General features: G+C 40.7%; 1 protein-coding gene across 8 annotated transcripts in view; it reads right to left on the reverse strand.

Annotated features, from left to right (window-relative positions):
- Positions 1 to 17,221, reverse strand: part of mid2 (midline 2) — a 126,502-nt gene that overhangs the window by 39,493 nt on the left and 69,788 nt on the right. For 7 of the 8 annotated variants that reach the window (XM_026330368.1, XM_026330369.1, XM_026330371.1 and 4 more), the window contains 2 exons: positions 3,304 to 3,369; positions 1,533 to 1,628 (listed from right to left, as the gene is read on the reverse strand). In XM_026330368.1, the coding sequence (XP_026186153.1) occupies positions 1,533 to 1,628; positions 3,304 to 3,369 (162 nt within the window). The remainder of the gene's footprint in view (positions 1 to 1,532; positions 1,629 to 3,303; positions 3,370 to 17,221) is intronic. The other variant, XM_026330366.2, reaches the window with a different exon arrangement.

The raw sequence follows: 17,221 nt of genomic DNA on the forward strand, positions 1-17,221 counted from the left end.
TCTTGCTAAGCTCCTCTGAGCAATCAGGCGGGAGGGCCTTGGGGTCTGCCTTGAGCTCAGACAGGGAGTGAACCAGGATGACGATGTTATTAGCTGCAGCGGTGGTCTGGAAGGCGCACTGATGGGACCGGTCCGCTAGCTTAGCAGCTAGCACGTTACTTCGGAGCCGGGGGGGGGGGGGGGGCAGGCCACTGCCTGGCCCGTAGCATGCACTTTTGCTTCGAACAGAGAGGCCAGGCTCTGTTCCAGTGCTGGGACCGTGGGAAAACCACCTACCATTAGGTCAGCCACCGGCATGATGGGAGAGAAGGTCGACACTGGAGCTTTTAGCTTGGCTGGCTCCAATGCTGAGCGGAGATGGTAGGTGATCAAGGCCAAACAGGTACACGGAGTGGTGCCTGCCGTGGGTTGTACCGACCGAAGTGGGAATCCTGAAGCAGTTGAACCAGCTCAGGAGCGACGGGGAGCTTACACCTGTTAGCTGTCATCGTGATAATGCCCAGGAACTCTTGTAATAGCTGAGCCATGGCCGGCATAGGCATAGAAGAGGCTGCTCAGCTAGGATGCTAGCAGCAGACATTTGGCTGGGGGAGTGGCAGGAGGCAGAGTCGTCAGACTCTCCTCCAAGGCTAATTCCAGGATGGGTTCAAGCTCCCAGCTGGGAGTTTGGGGAGAGAGAAGGGGAGAAGAACCGTGGGAGCAGGGGGCAGAGCAGAGGAAGGAGACCTCTCCTCGGTCTGCCAGCACTCTTTGGCGGCATATTTCCCGCGCACCATCAGAACCTTCGCTGTTTGCAGGGGGTTTGGGTGCCGGGCTAGACCAGGAGCAGGGTAGCCTAGGAGCCTTGGGGGGCCGCCGAGGAGCAGGAGGCAGAGTCGTCTAACTCTGGGTCCAAGGCTAATTCCAGGATGGGTTCGAGCTCGTCGTCCTGGCTGGGAGTTTCCTCTGCGGGGAGAGCGAAGGGGAAAACCGTGGGAGCAGGGGGCAGGAGCAGAGGGAGGAGGTCTCTCGTTGGTCTGCCAGCACTCTTCGGCTGCAAGAATGAAAAAGTCTGCTCTCTGGCGGAGTGCCTTGAGGGGCAGCCACTTGCAGAATGTGCAGTTCGCCCTTGGGGTGAGGGCTCTGCTGGCGTGTTCTGCTCCCATGCAGCCCATGCAGCGTGGGTGCAGGTCGTCCTCAAAGATGTAGCCGCAGATTCTGGTGATGCTGCAGTCTGCTGAAGTCATGTCGTTCAAAGATCTTGTTCTGAGTGCTTAGGCTGAAGAAAAGAAAGGGAAGAGCTCGCCCGAACTGCCGCCTTATATGTGGGAGCTGCGGACGTGTGGACACTCTGTTCAGGAGAGGGGGGCCCACCCCTGGTGGGCGTAAATGAATTTCTCTTCAGTGCGCAGGCGTGAAGAGGGGATATGACCCGTAGCGATAGCCCAGGTGGCTGCGCACCAATGAGACAAAAATTGAGAACACCTACATATATTTTATTACTCTCCCACTTGCAGGCATGACTAGCGGTGGCACAAAGACATGTTGCATACCTCAACCTGTTGACAGATCTGGATGAGCTTTGCCATTTGGTTCTCCAGTTCACTGTTCCTCTTCACAAGGTTGGTCAGGTTGTTCTCCAGGGTTTGCTGCTTGGAGGAAGAAGGAAAGACCAGGAGGAGGGACAAAGGTCAGAGAAGGGAAACAAGGGGACAAGACAAAACATTAGCAGAGTCGTCCGAGTGTGCATGGACAAGGCGTCAACGCTACAGGCACTAGCCAGAACTTAGCTGATTTACTATTATCATTTCTTATCATTCTGTTGTTCTTGATTACACAAATCTGACAGCAACACCATGAAAGGACAGTGTCTGTCTTTGCTTTATTTCTGAGAGTCATGATTCATGCATGATGTGTTTGGTGTGGAATGTTTGGTGAAGTTTATCTTATCAGTGACCCGTCATCAACATAATGCCAGTATGCATCCCATGCCTTTTGTTATTCCATACTGATGCTCTGCTCTGTTCATTCTTGTGATCATGGCCTGAGCATTTATTCATAGCACATGAAATCCATGCAAAAAGCCTTGTTACATCTCTGTATAACTGCTGCTGCTGTTGTTTGGCAACCAGTCATGTAACATAGTTCAGTCTGGTAGTCCAAATACTAGATAGAATAGGTTGCAATATACCTATAAAATAATGCAGGACAGGTGAAGAATTGTGAGTTTCTATTCCTGTGGTCATGAAACAATGACCTAAAAATGGGCTTATACCATTATGTTAAAAAGAAAGCATGTGGAAATTCAAACCGACAGTCTTTGTGCTGACACATACTGTATGAATTCATGATAAATCAAAGGAAAACAATTCTGATTAATTATTTAAGCCAATGAACAGAACTTCTTTTTAGACATTTTCTGTCCTTTAAGACTTAAGGTTTCTGCCAAACATGTATACACCATAATCGTTAAATGATTTCTGTTGAGTTAAAGCATATGCTATACTAGATTATACTGACTCATCAATACCTTGATCAGCATTTGAAATAAATGAAAGATTCAGTCCCAGGAATCAATCTTTGCATTTTAACAGCTACAAATGCTTGTAAAGCACTTTATTTTGATAATATACTGTCAGTAATATTTACTTTAAACTAACAAAAGCAGCCATATAATCAGCATTCGACATCCATTTTAAAGATCAAACACTCAGTTACTAGCTCTTAACTGACTGTATGCCAAATGCAAAACAAAAAGGGCACACATACAGGAAACAAACTCAGTCAAACACATATACAGCACAAAAGATGAAAATGGAAACAAACAAATGAGCCAGAAATGAAACGGCCGTTCAAAGGAAGCAAATCAACAATGGTCGGTGACAACGATGGGAACCAAAACAACAACAACAACCACAGCTGTAAAGAGAAGAGCAGAACAAAGCAGCAGACAAGCGGCGGGTGTTTGTAGAAGCTCTACTCATGCAAGTGAAAGGAAGGTGGGCTGGATAAGCACCTGGCCACGACTCTGACTGTCTGTACCTCACTGTGTCTCTCTGTCCTGTCTGTCAGGCAGCCTTTCTGCTCTCCAGTATCTCCTCTGCCTGTCGCTCAGCCCGATTTACTCTGTCTGCCTTTTGTCTGTTTGACTTTGCACCCACTTAACTGTTTATCTTCCAGTTTATCTCCCTCCCTGAATCCCTTCCTAATCCATCCAAGTGTCTACTTTTGTGCCTGTCTGCCTCTCTGCATCCCAGCAGCAGGTATAGGGGAGGAAGTGCGGCGGGGAATGGGGGAGTGGTAAAAGGCAGCCAGGGAACTCACCGCAGCGCTTGTCTTTGAAGCCTCCATTACCGCATCTGACACTCTGCCCGGGCTCACCTGATAAGCCTACAAACACACACATACACCCACATAAGTGCATAAACACACACAGACAAGCCTGCACAGCGTCTGCCACCCAAAAGCACAGCAACCGAAGAGAAGCACTCCTCCTCAACAAAGTAGCCACAAACACTCTTCTTATGAATGGAGATGAGACAGTGTGGCTCCCCATGTCTGTTCATTTTTGTTTCTGTGAAACTGCTGCTGGAGTTACATCACTGGAGCCAGCATTTGGTTGTTGCATTGCAACCATGTGTGCATGTTTGTGTATAAAGGAGTCTGAAGTGGAACATCAATGAGAAGGGACAGATGGGTCATTAATTAGCAAGCTGGAGACAAAGATGATTAATACATCAGAACACAGCTGCCTCAGTCAAACAAACTCCACTGTCCTCTACACATACGTGCACGTGTGTTTCTGTCGATCTGAGAATCTGCACAGGTACATGGGACATTTGAGCATGCATGTTGTTGGAGATGTGCATATATCTCTGTGTAGATAGATGACATCTAATATTTGTACATGTAGATAAATAAAGAATAAAGAAACCTTTCTGTGTGTGTCTGTGTGTGCGCAAGTGTGTAGCCACTCTAGAAGTGACCACACAAAATCTGTTGTGTGTGTACACAGTGTTCTGCCTGACTTGTGATGGAGCCCCTGTGGCTTCAGCCCAGCAGGCAGGACGAGTGGCAGAGAGAGAGAGGGGGAAGCAGAGCAACCATCAACAACAAACTCATTAAACCACACAACAGACATCAAAGGTAGCTAGAATCACAGAGATGGTGAGAGGGAGTGGAGGAAAACATGGGCGGAGTGGAGGCAGCAAAGGGCGCACTGGGTTGGAGAAGGCGTCAGTGTGTTGAATGGGTGGCGACATGAAGGAGGTAGCAAAATTAAATGTCAAATGAAACCAGAATAACATTTTGATAACTTGATGGCTTATGCAATCAAAATTAATATCAGACAAAGACACTGGGATGCAGCAGTTATCCATATATAAGTATAATCCATATAAGTTCATCTGCTGATTTCATACAAATTATTTATTAAATCATTTAGCACAATTAAAGCTTCAGAAATCCTTTATAAATGCAGGTAAATATAGAGAAATGTTTCCGAGTTAGCTGGATCCATGCAGTTTACATGAGGAGGGAAATATTTTGACAACTGTTGCTTCATTGTAAGTGCCAGTTTTTGTGTACAGCTTGTTTGATGTTTCTGCAATTTTCATTTTAGCACTATATATTTTCATCTATTTTCATTTTTAATTATTACGGATTTAAGGATGTGAATATAAAAAGTTGCTTAATGAGAGACAGAGACAGCATTGGGGTTGAATGCAGGAGTGGAAGAAATGTGGAATAACAGATGCAGAGGAACACATGTCACAGTACAATGGACTGTGGAGGAAAAAAAGCCAAGCAGAAATAAGTGACAAATTGTATTCCAGTTGCTTGAGGCACAGCTTGCTGGGGTAGGTAGGGTTATTAGCACAGGATAATATCATTCATTCACTGATTCAGCTTGGGATGTGGCATGTCATCAGAGTGATCAGAGAGTGTGACAGAAATGGAAAGGACTGTTGGGATGGAAATAGGCATGAGTCCCATGCTGAGAGGGGCAGCTTGGCACACTTACTCCAGTCTGGCCAGCGCCCTAATTCAGTCGCCTGTTTCTTCTGTGGGTCTCTTTTCTTTATCTGTCTTTCTGTCATTCTCTACTGTTTTTTCCTTTCTACAGTATGTCTCCTCTCTTCCTAACCTGTCTCCTTTCTCACTCTGTGCCTCACTACTTCAGTCCTTATTCTGTCTGTCTCAGCACAGTTACAACTGCAGCTGCTGACAGCCCGTCATCTTAGGTTAGATCACCGCCCCCTCATATGACTTCATTGTGTTGAGGGCTCTTGGGTCTCATTCCTTTACAGATGATCCAATTTCTCTTTGAGATAAAAAAGGACATATCCTTATTTAGATTTTAATCCTAGTTACCGAGACTGAAAGAGACTGTGCGGGGGTCTTCTTATAGGAGTCTTGCATATGATATAGAATTTATTGAAAACACATTTAACTCAATTTTTAGACTGCTGTTACAGTTTAATCTCTAGTCACCACTGCACAAATGCAGTCACGAAGCATTTGTGAGTTTAAGGTTACAATCCATACAAACATGTTTTTTTAGTAATCCAACAACCTAACAATTAATTTCTTTAAAAATGTCTACATTTCTCATCTATAGTAAGTGTAACATTAACCGTGACAAACTAACAGGTGGCAATTTCCGAAATGATATTATGGTAATTCAATTAGTGTATTATGTTACTACCCAACCTGAGGCATGGGCTTAGCTCATTATTACGTTGCTAAAAGAACGTTAAAAAGGATTTTATCTGAGGTCAAATTGAAGTTCAAGTATGGAATAACTGAAAAAACTAAGTGACAGAAAGAAGGCCACAAGTGTAATAAAACTCCACATGTCAGGCAGGGGAATATAAAAAAACACTTGGTTTTAGGGAAGAATAAGCTTTTAAGGTGCACAATGACACTGTCCAGCAGCTGAATCTCTGGGCAATGTAACAACAACAACAACAACAATAAACAAACTAAATAAATAAATAACTAAAAATGCAGTTTCAACCACAACAACATACCCTCTGGCTAAGTATCCAACTTCAAAGTATTTTTCTTAATTAATTCAGGATCCTCCCCCATGAACATTAGAAACAATGAGAGTGAAATGACAGCGAGAGACAAACACAGAGATTAAACTCGAGAAAGAGCAATAGAATAGAACAAGCTCACTTTAGAGCTGTTGTTAACAAGAGGCTTTTCAGAGTCTGGACATGTCAGTAACACAAGCCTTCTGGGAAACAGGGTTTTTGTCTGAGGATAATATTCCATAGGGCGCAACTCTTGAGAGTAACGAATTGTAAGGAAGTATAACAAAAGGAGAGTCATGCTGGTCTCATGACTCATTGGCTGTGGCACAATTAATGAGACCAATAGGGATGTTTAAAACTAAATATAATGTTAACATTTTTGGTTTGTCTCTCAAACCCTAAAGAGGTTCATTTATGAATCTTGTCTTTTGCTTGTTGGGGGTCATTCAACATCAACATAAACAAACAAACAAGCAAATAAAAGTGTTTAACAGTAAGGTATTAATTTTCACAGTGTGAGTGTCTAGCTCTGAGTAAGATGCTGCAGATCTTTAAGTGAGCTCGTGTGACCTTCAAGCTGTAAGCGACTATGAGAGCACAGTGGGGGTGCAGCAATAAAAAGAAGCAGCTCCACAGACAGAGGATGCTTGCTTTCATTTATATGTCTTCTGGGGATTTAAATAAAGTTTCTCAAAAAAAAAAAAAACAGAGGAAGGATACCAGGGAAGGGTAAGGAAGGACAATCATACTTCCAGTCTCACTCTCTTTTAGCATTCTGCTTTATTAATCCCAACTGCTTATTCCTTTAAGGCTTATGATATTGAAAGCTATCCTAAATGGACATAAATCCAGTAGCGATGCAAGTTTTTAGCCACATGAGAGGACTAGGATCAAGAAATTTCCCTGTAGGCTCGAAAGACAATAGTGATGTGTTATGGGTAGTGAAAAGCAGTGAGAAGACCAGACAAGAGCTGGCATTTGATATTGTTTATAAAATTTTTGGATATCCCATAAGCCTGTGTGTGTTTTTCCCAAATATTTGTTTGGGTCAGGGACAGAATGACCCAGGACTGCTAACAATAACCAAAAAAAAAAAAAAAAAAAAAGAGAAAAAAAAATACTGCAAAAAATAATCAGAAATATACGGTACATGAAGCAAATCCCTATCACTGTTTCCCTACTCCCTACTTTGTAGAGGCCTTTATTAGACAATTCATATCAGATTACAAGTGAATGATACTGTGATATTTAAATGTCAAGAAATGGGGATTTAATGCTGTGGATTAGAGGGGACTGGACTGAGATGAAGTGGGGTTAGTAGAAAACAGAGATATGGTTGAATGGGCTTAAAGGATCTTTCTGTTCATTTCAACCAGACTACATTGGATTTAGTTGCGACAGTGCAGCTCTCCTTTTCATGGACTGATACTGAGAAAGGAAAATAACACATATATAATTGGCTTGGCTAGTGTGTAATGAGCTGTTTTTTTTTTTGTTTTTTTATAAATCTGTGGTGATGCACTAATTGTGTTGTGTAAAAACTGTGTATATCTTTTAAATGAATATGTAGAAACAACCGGACCAACAAACAAAAGGACTAAAAAAAAAGAGAGAATTTCTTTTCAACTAAATACATGTAAGGGCAGCTCATACTTTCTGTGTTTGTGTGTCCACAAAGAACTGTGTAACATAGATTTCATCATCTAAGGGTTCTTGTAGACTGTGTGGACATCTCAGTGTAGCCACAAAATTTAAAGTCTAGTGGGCTTAAAGGCGTTGGCTTTTAAATGTTCTCAGAAATATTGTTATCACAGATTTTAAATGGCCAGGCATAACCAAAACTAAGACTGGGGAAGTCATATTATTCTATTTCTATTCTATTTAGAAGATGGAGAACATGGAGACCTCACTGATAAATGTGGTTGTAAAATCTATGCATTTTATGATCTTGTGAATAATACATCTATTGATTTACTACTGGTTCTTAAAATGAAAAAAAAAATCAATGTGATACTAAATTTTATTTAATTTCTATAAGTAAAATCTGATAAGTTGAATAATACAAGGTAAAGGAACTAATCAGCAGGACATGATAGTCAAAATACATGATAAATTATACCTAGTTGTTAATGCTAATTGTTGCACAGTTCTTTTTATGGATTATTACAGCAAATTAAATTTACAGTATATATCACTAACTTGCCAGACCGGTAATTACTTCACTTGTATTATATTTTGGATAAATATGGAGTTTACAGAGAAGAAAGTCTAAACTGAATCCTGGCACTGTGTCTTTCTGTTTGAAGCTGTTTCAGCTCTTATTTAAGCTCAGTGTGTGAGCAGTCCTCATGTCTTCATCGATTTGTGCATCTACTTCCATCCCACAGACACCAGAGCCTACAGTATATTATAAATCCATCGGTATGAGTGGAGCTTTAAAACAGTTTCATCATCTGAATTGTGTGCAGTTCGGCTCATAACAAATCTCTGTTATCCACACCCAGCTTTATACACAGTCCTGAATTATATCATTAGGCCGGTGCTACTAGTGGTGGGCTAGATAAGGAATATTCCTGTCCGGGAGACTCAAGCTCTACCTGACCAACATGACTCTTGACTAAAGAGATTATCGTCACGGTGGCCTGGACTGGCTGCTGTGTGGAGAGACAGGGGAGCTTTGATCAATCAGCAATAGGGTTTTGAGTTAAAATTATTTAAGGTGATTTACAGTATAGAAAGTCCAGAGAAACATAGAGTACAGGTCTGTGCTGATCACAAACTAAATCAGAGGATGTACACAGCCTGCAGCCCTGAAAGGGACCTAGATTCCAAAGATACAAATAAAATGAATGTAGTCCCAGATAAATGCTCTTTGTGCACCTAGCATGAATAGGTTTGATTTGTTGCTTGGAATGCTTTACCCTCTAATAGCTGTCCAAACAATGACAATGTTGAATGAAATCAAGATATTGTATGTTCAGCAAAGATAAACTGAATCAGGCCTGAGCCAAACATATAATACACATATCTATATCCATACTTCAATGCCACACCTGGGTAGACTTGATAAATCACAATGTGACATATGTACACAAAACACAAGAAGCAGAAGAAGAGAGGAGGTGTTTGAAAGCCCTGGTTCCATGCTAAGATAGTTTTAACAAGTCTCAGCACTGCCCTGTGATGGACTGGTGACCTGTCCAGGGTGTACCCCTGCCCTTCGCCTGAAAGAGAGCTGGGATAGGCTCCAGCAGATCCCTGTGACCCTGAATAGGGATTAGCTGGCATAGATAAGGGTTGTATGTAAGTCTTGACACTACTTAATGCACATATATGAAATCGGTATAGGTTTATTCTAGGTAGGATGGAAAATATTTGAATTTCCAAACTGCTAAGGATTTATTTTGACGGCAAAGGTTTTCACATTTTAATTGACAGGCTTGGTAGCCATATGGCCTCATCACCAGTGAGATTTCCCTCTGACAACAACTTCAACAGTTCATCTCCCAAAGTATCATTTGCTGTCTCAGCAAAACTGGTTAAGTAATAACAACACTACATTTATATTTTTTTTGCTTTTTTCTTCAGTTTGTCTACATCTTTAGGATGTATATGTAAAATCAGGGATCAGATAAAGACAAGCCTTTTAACAAACTGACAAGATGCTGTGTGTGACAGTATTCAGTAGACTGTGTTCACTTCCCACCATTTCCAAGCTGCAGCCTTCAGCATGATGAGTTTTACTATCCTCTTCTCCTCTTGATTGGTTTCTGTTGCCAATGGATTTTATATTCACAAGTCAATTTAGCCAAAATACCTGCTTAGCTTCTCCACGAAAAACGAGACAAGGTACATAAAGTGACAATTAGAAAAAGGAAAAAACAGAAAAAAGTGCCTAACAGCAAGAGAGAGCCACACAGACAGACAGGCAGCACACATCCATGTTTCATTGGCTGTAATACAATTATCTAGCTGCTGGCTCGTTGGTGTATTCATATGACACGCTTATTCATTTTGTCTTATTTTCGAAAATGCAATAACAGCGTGTTGGGTCTGAGTCATTCTGACTGATGGGAACCCAGAGGCCGTGCTTGACTCTGTGTTTCTAAAACCCTCTGACTCACTGCTATAATAAAAATAATGTTCAACAAAAACTCTTTTCAGTAAAACACTGCTATGAATTTCCCCCAATTTCATGGAGTAAGTAAACAAAGGCCTTATACTTTCACTAAGTCCAAGGTTTGAGTAGACAGTTACTATCAAGGCTTTGTTTTTGAACAGTACAAACTAAAATCAAATGAGAACTTCATGGACAACGAAGGGCACCCTACAAAACAGCAATACAAATGTTACTGTAACAAACAGCAAAATAGAGAGAAGGAATCAGTTTTATTTGTGACATTAATTTGGATTGTGATTTGACAAAAAGTTGAAAAAAAAAAAAGCAGATGATAGTGTATATGCAGAGATGCACAGGCAGGTCTGCAGCACCCACAGGGGGTCACAAACGTGCTGTGAGCACCCTCACAAATATAACAGCATAATGAGAACTGCAGCTGACACGCAGAAACAAGTGGTTGCAGGAGATGTCTGCCAAGAAGAAAACAGGCAATCTGACTGGTTATGTGAATGCAGGGAGGCCATAAAATCACCAGTATGAAGGTTTTATATGCTTTCTATTTGTAAATAATACAGATGCGTGCACAAGCATAAAACTGTCTCATGTTGGTTTTCGCTCACTGGGAACCAGTGATTTCAGAGGCAATTTCATAGGAACTTTGCAAGTTCTACAGTGGCTGCATGACTCTCATCCCGACGTCTCTTATATCTCTCTAATAATTGCAACCAGGATGTGTTTCTGATTAAGTACTATGATCCTATTTGATATCAACAGTGCTGAGCATTCTGTAAAAAGTACCCACCAAATTGTGAGAAGCACAGCTGTCAGTTGTGCCTGGTTAGCTGATCCAGAAAGGTGTTGTTCTCACTAAACCTCCCCTTAAGCCTTTAAGCACCAAGGCATCCACCCAAAGTGCGGAAGAGAGACAGAGCTGTGGAGTTGTCAAGGAGTCACATTTGCTTTGAGGTGACAAATGTTGACTGGGACTTAGTTTTCCAACTTCTAAAACTGATGTCAATTTGTGGCAACTGTTAAAAACTTTGTTGATCTTTATACTCTCAGGCTTAAAATTGAATTTTAATCAAAAAGTTAAAGCCAGTCATTGTTTTAGTTGACAATTTAACTGAAATACATCATTTCTTTATATTTTGGAAAATCAGAACCTAAATGTAATAAATCTATACATACCCATATAAACTCTCAGCATTTTGAGTCATCTTGGGCTCAGCTCTAGTTTGGCCTGCTCTGGTCTATTACTGCCATGTTATGCTTGCTGTCTCTCATTAGATTTTATCTCTAAGGAAACTATAAAGATACTGAAAGTCACTGGGAATGACAGATAGAGCTGGTGTTGGCAGTTGGTGTTTATTCCCTTAAGATATAGAGAGTCAGAGATGTGTACACTTTGCCCGTGAAAATGCAATGAATAACTGAAATGACAGTTGTGAAGTTTTCATCACGGCCCCACAGTGTTTAGAGTCCTTGGTGTTTTTTTTACCATATCACTCGTGGCAAAGTGACATACCAGATAATCTCACTTCCAACACATGGGCCACAGCACATTTGCGCTAGTGGAAAATTCATGCGCACCTCATGAACACTGGATATATAGGGCTTTCTATTTGAGCCGGACCATGCACCTCAAATCCCCCCCTCCCCTCCCTTTTTTTTTTTAGAGCAGCAGTAAAGATTTTGTGAGGAGCGATACCAACACAACATCATCAATATCTTCATGTTCTTCTTCTTCTTTATCTTAATCTCTTGGTGCATGTGTCAACACGTACACTGCAACAGTCTATGCTTTCAGTTTTCCCCTCTCTGTTTAATTAGAGAAAACTTCACTTGGTAGTGTTATTTCACTCACAGATATAATCCTATACAGGTGAAATGTATATAATAATTACAAACATAAATAAATAATTATATTCAAGACATAACCTGCCATAATTGTCAACGAATTGTCATGTTTATATTTTGGTTGTAGCTTTTTTGTTGAGCTTAACCCTCAGGGGTCGACGAACGCGCCTGCGCGTTGTGTGGCATCTTCTCCTGATAACGCCGAAACAAACTTAAATTACTCCATCAATTTTGATTGTACAGATAAAAGCAATGTATCATTCGAATCTGTAAAGGGCCTAGTTTTAGTTGTATTCCCTCATAATAACAACAAAACGCTGTGGTTTTGTTAAATAAAGAAAGCAGACAGGGTGCGCGCTTCATCTCTGAGGCGATGAAATAAAAAAGAACTTAAATAAATAAAAACTGTCCAGCTCTGCATGAAGTCCAGCCCTCTCGTGTAACTCGCCAACTCCTACTCAAGAAAGTGAATAATTTTATTTCCCTACATTTTTCCTTAAAGAAGAGAAATAGCTGAGTGACATACTCTTTAAACTACAGTCAGGACTTATTCTGCTGAAGATAGAAAATTCATCTTTTGAAGAATGACTTGGTTCTTCTTTTAAATTACAGTATATTACCTCTCTGCTACACACAATATCACTTCAATCTCTGCTTCTTTTTGCTTTATAGTCCCATTTCTCTGACAATCTTGCTCTTGATTTCCTTGTTATTACTCTACATGGTACTATCGATGACTAAAATGTGCAATGGCCATGAATATGCCTTTTTCTCATTTATCAAGAAATTTTTAAACCCCAATTTGAAAAAAAAAAAAAAAAAACAATCTGAAGTTCATCAATTTACTATTTACTGTTAAAAGTCTTGGGGTGATAAATGAAGCTGTACCTGTGGGTTTGCTGAAGGTGGGTTAGGTAGAGAAGAGAGCTTGTCATTTAAATCTTGAGGGATGATGAATGAATCACCTCCAAATTTGACACCATGGAACCTACAGCGTCTCATTCTTATTTTCACCCGCACTGTTTGTTTTTCCTTCCCTGCCACTTCTTATCTCTCATCCTCGCTCTTTTACGATGTCAGCTAGCGCCCTGTCCTCATTTCTCCCTCAATGCTGACCTTCATCCTGTCCTCCACTTCTTCATTCTGCCTTTATTACTGTAAAAACAGTGACAGTAAGAATACTATCTCAAACACTCTGTGCTATTTCTACTTCTCTGTTTTAATGTAACATGTTTTGCTGGAGCAGTGGCCTACAAATACAAAGCTGACATCTGCTATTGTTGCAAACAGCTCAACTGGAAATGACATCTTTTATCTGATCTTTAATAATTTAGGTTTTACAAATTAATCTACTCTCTCTGCCATCGGAGAGTCTGACGCTGCTGCACACATTGTCTTTATAAACCTTCGGCCACATAACAATAATCTGCTGCGATTGACACTCGCTGAGCTAAAAGCTTTACACTTGTCAGCTTCAAGTAAAACCTCCAGAGAAGTTCATCTGAGCTCATGGACAACAGAAATGGGAGTTGGTTCTGCAGGACTGTGATAAGGTTATAATCAGCAAAATCATGCAAATAATGTGTCATTACTGACTCAGCATTTGTGGGGAAACAGGGAGACATAAAAGACATCTGTGATTAAAAGCTACTTTTAGTTCAGTCTCAAATTTACCTTCCAAAAAAAAAGCTACCTCTAAGAATTTTCAATTATCTTGAAAGATCTCAACATAGCTTTAGCACAGATTAAACATATTGCTTTGAACAAATCCAGTGTCAGCAGCAGTTTATATTTATTTATGTTTAGACACTTTTTGATAAGATTCCCTGAGCTCTGTACTTTGGAATAAATGTTTGAATTTTATTTCTAGTACAAAGGGCAAGTGGAAAAAACCCCCCACCTGAACTGAAGTCATGAAGGAAACAGCAAATAATGCCATCCAGAGATCCGTTTGAGACAAACAGTGGGATTTCTACCCTGAAGCGTTTGAATCCTGCCCACCGCAGCGTTACACCCTGCTGGGCCCAGCAAGCATTCAGATGTAGAACAGAGAAAGATCCCAACTCTTATCTGTCCGGGCAGTCGTCAGCGATGTACACTTAACAAATCAGAAAAAATGCATACACACTTCTACACAAAATGTGCAATAACAAGAACCCCCCCCTTCCTTCATGCTTAGTGGCAGTGGTCAGTAACAAGACAGAGTGTCTCTATTAGTATCAAAGCAGCTCTGTCCACCCTAACAGATGGGTTTGCTTCCTTCAAGGTGGGCAAAGTGATTTACTCTCTTTACTGTAGTTGGCCTCACTTAATATGACCGGCCATGGCCAGGAAGGGGGCCAGTAAATCATGTCGCTATTATGTATTTATAGAGGAGGCCATGTAACTCTAGTACTGATGGCACTACATAACAACTGTATAATGACACCTGTTACCAAGCCAACTGCTGGCAGGGTGCCCAAGAAATGAGATGGACACAGTCCCAAGAGGAGTATGGGGAGAAAAAGAGAGACCAAATGTAAGAAAAACTATCACACACATAAAGATCATGTCTTCAAACATATTGCTTTTACTCTGACTGTAGTATATGCAGGGAATCACATGCTGGGAAACCCAGTTCCAGATTTAAGGAAATGCAAAATCTTAAGTGACGACAGCCCAAGTGCAAAGTCACATAAGCTGTGGCTCAGCTTCACTGCTGTGCATTCCTGATTAGGACAGACACTAATGTTATGTGGGGAACCTATTTGGAAAATGTCTGAATATGGGAAAGACACATTCCTTGCATTCCTGCAATCCTGTGTGGCTGACTCTCTGGCGTCAAAATCTGAAACAGACATTCCTCACTGTACGACTCCCCTGGGAAGCTGAACTTCCTTTGCGTAACCTGAGCTATACAGAAACTTCCAGGGACATTTTCGCAGATCAGTGATGTCAGAAGTGGATAAATGAAGTTCAGTATGCAAACTGAAATTCTGAATTCGATATATTCATATTTAAAATGAAACTGAGGCTGCATCTATACATGGCAAACTTGTTCTTATTTGAACAGAATTTTTGACTTCACACATTTTTAGCTGGTGTTATGTACCTGCTAAAGGCACACTAACACTAACATCTAATATTATCTCACTGTAGTGAGTTTTCGTGGCAACAAAGGACTCAGCAATAAAAAACAGTAAATTCATTAGCTGGAAGGCTTTTATGAGCACTGGTGACTGCAGTATTCCCAAAGGAAGTCTCTGAAGTTGTAGAGAGGTGGCTGGAAGATGCCCAGTGCTATCAAAATACATAAATGACTTGGATATTGTGTGTGTGTGTGTGTGCATATACAGTATTGTGCAAATGTTTTATGCACTAAAAATACACATTTATAAATCACATAAATAGTTTTTCATTTTCACTTAACTTCATACAAAAAAAATCTAAATCTAATCAGTATTTGCAGCTCTCCCCTTTGCCCTTAAACCAGCAGCAGTTCTCTCTGGTTTGACCTGCACACAGTTTTTCCTCGTACTTTGCAGCACCTTGGAGAAGCTGCTGCAGTTCTTCTGTAGACTCAGGCTGTCCCAGTGTCTACTGTGTCCTCAAGTGATCCCAGGTTGACACCACACTGCCATGATCAAGTCTCTCAGGGGGTCAGACCATCTGCGACAGGACTCCTGCTTCTTCTTACCTCTGAAATTAGTCTTCATGTAATCTAGTGGGTTCTTTATGGACTCATTGTCCTGCACAATGAACATGGGATCAATCAGACACCAGTTTTGTGTGATAAGAATCTAAAAGTGCCTGGAACTTCTGCACAGTACTGTACTTCTGTGTTAGTGCATTAAATGTATGTTGCATTAAGTTGAGAATGTAAGCTTCATTTTACAGATTCTATGTGAATATATGGAAGGTGTCTCCATGTTTGTACTGGGTGCATGACCTCAGATGCACACATGGGTGTTTGTCTGTGGAGCTTTAGTGGACAGGGTGTTTGGCTGCTGCTGTCACCACCATGCTGGCTAAGGAGGACAGGTAATGTGTCTCTTTTTAGAAGCCATAAAAGAAGCCCTGCATGTTATCAAGCATGCATCAGCGCTTCCCTTTCTCATCGTGGGACATCGGCACACGGTGCCATTAACCTGTATTGTCAATCTCTTTGTCACATGAAATGAGCAAGCTCCCAAGTACTCAAGTCTGCAAAGTCAATTCATAGTCATATTGTACTGCTGCTCACCTCTTTTCAGCTAAAAAAATCCTGTGTAAAATCTTGTAAACCTAAATAACGTCTTGGACTAAACCTCAAACTCACGCTGCTGGATCTGGTTCTCCTCACAGGAGACCCAGGTTCACTTGTGTGCTACAGTTCATGCAGCAAAGAACCTAACCCTGAAGAGCTGTATACAGGGAAGCAGAAGCTGTAGCTATAATTGAAGTACACAGCCATTTGGTATTTTGTGCCAAAAAACAATAGTTGCAATTTCTACACTGACTGACTTTAATTTTCTGGTTCAGATCCAATAAGAACATTTTTGGAACATAATTATGGTCAATGTGTAATTAGAATTAGAATGGAAAATAGCAAACTTTTAAACTCCTATTAAATGAATAAATAATGGCAATACAATACAAATGTAAAACTGTTTATAACAAACCTATATATTTTTCACTTTAACTGTCTTAGATGCATGAGACAGTGCATGTTTCAGAAAGAGCTTCATAGGAAAGGAATGCTCTGAACATTTCTGTCCAAAACAGCTGTGCCAGAGACTGAGTGAGATGGGTGAGAACAGTGTGGGAGACTGAAATTCTCCTCAGCTTGCCAAAACTATTTCAATTTCTAGACAATGCCTGTCAAGAGTTCCACGGAACAATGATTATGTGGAAAAAAAAAAAAAAAAAAAATCATGTTGAAGAGTATAGTATCTGGGTGGGATAAGGCACTTCAGAATTAAAGAGCGGTTACAGTGTATTTGCAATAAATTTGGACACTTAAAACATTATTTTTCAAAAACATTAGTTTTCCATTTATCTTTCTCATCCTGCAATCAGTACTTATAATTCAATGAAAACCCTCATCAAGTCTGAGTATTCCATGAAATTTTTAAAGTGGAGTTAAACTTGGATGACCACATTTGATTTAATGGTGGCTCATGAAAAGATTAGTAGGTCACAATAAAAGTGATTGGAACATTTTCGAATAAATTAATCAGTTCACCTGCTAAAAGTCCTTTCTGGT

Source organism: Mastacembelus armatus, chromosome 10 (assembly GCF_900324485.2).
Source record: "Mastacembelus armatus chromosome 10, fMasArm1.2, whole genome shotgun sequence".
Taxonomy (NCBI): Eukaryota; Metazoa; Chordata; class Actinopteri; order Synbranchiformes; family Mastacembelidae; genus Mastacembelus; species Mastacembelus armatus.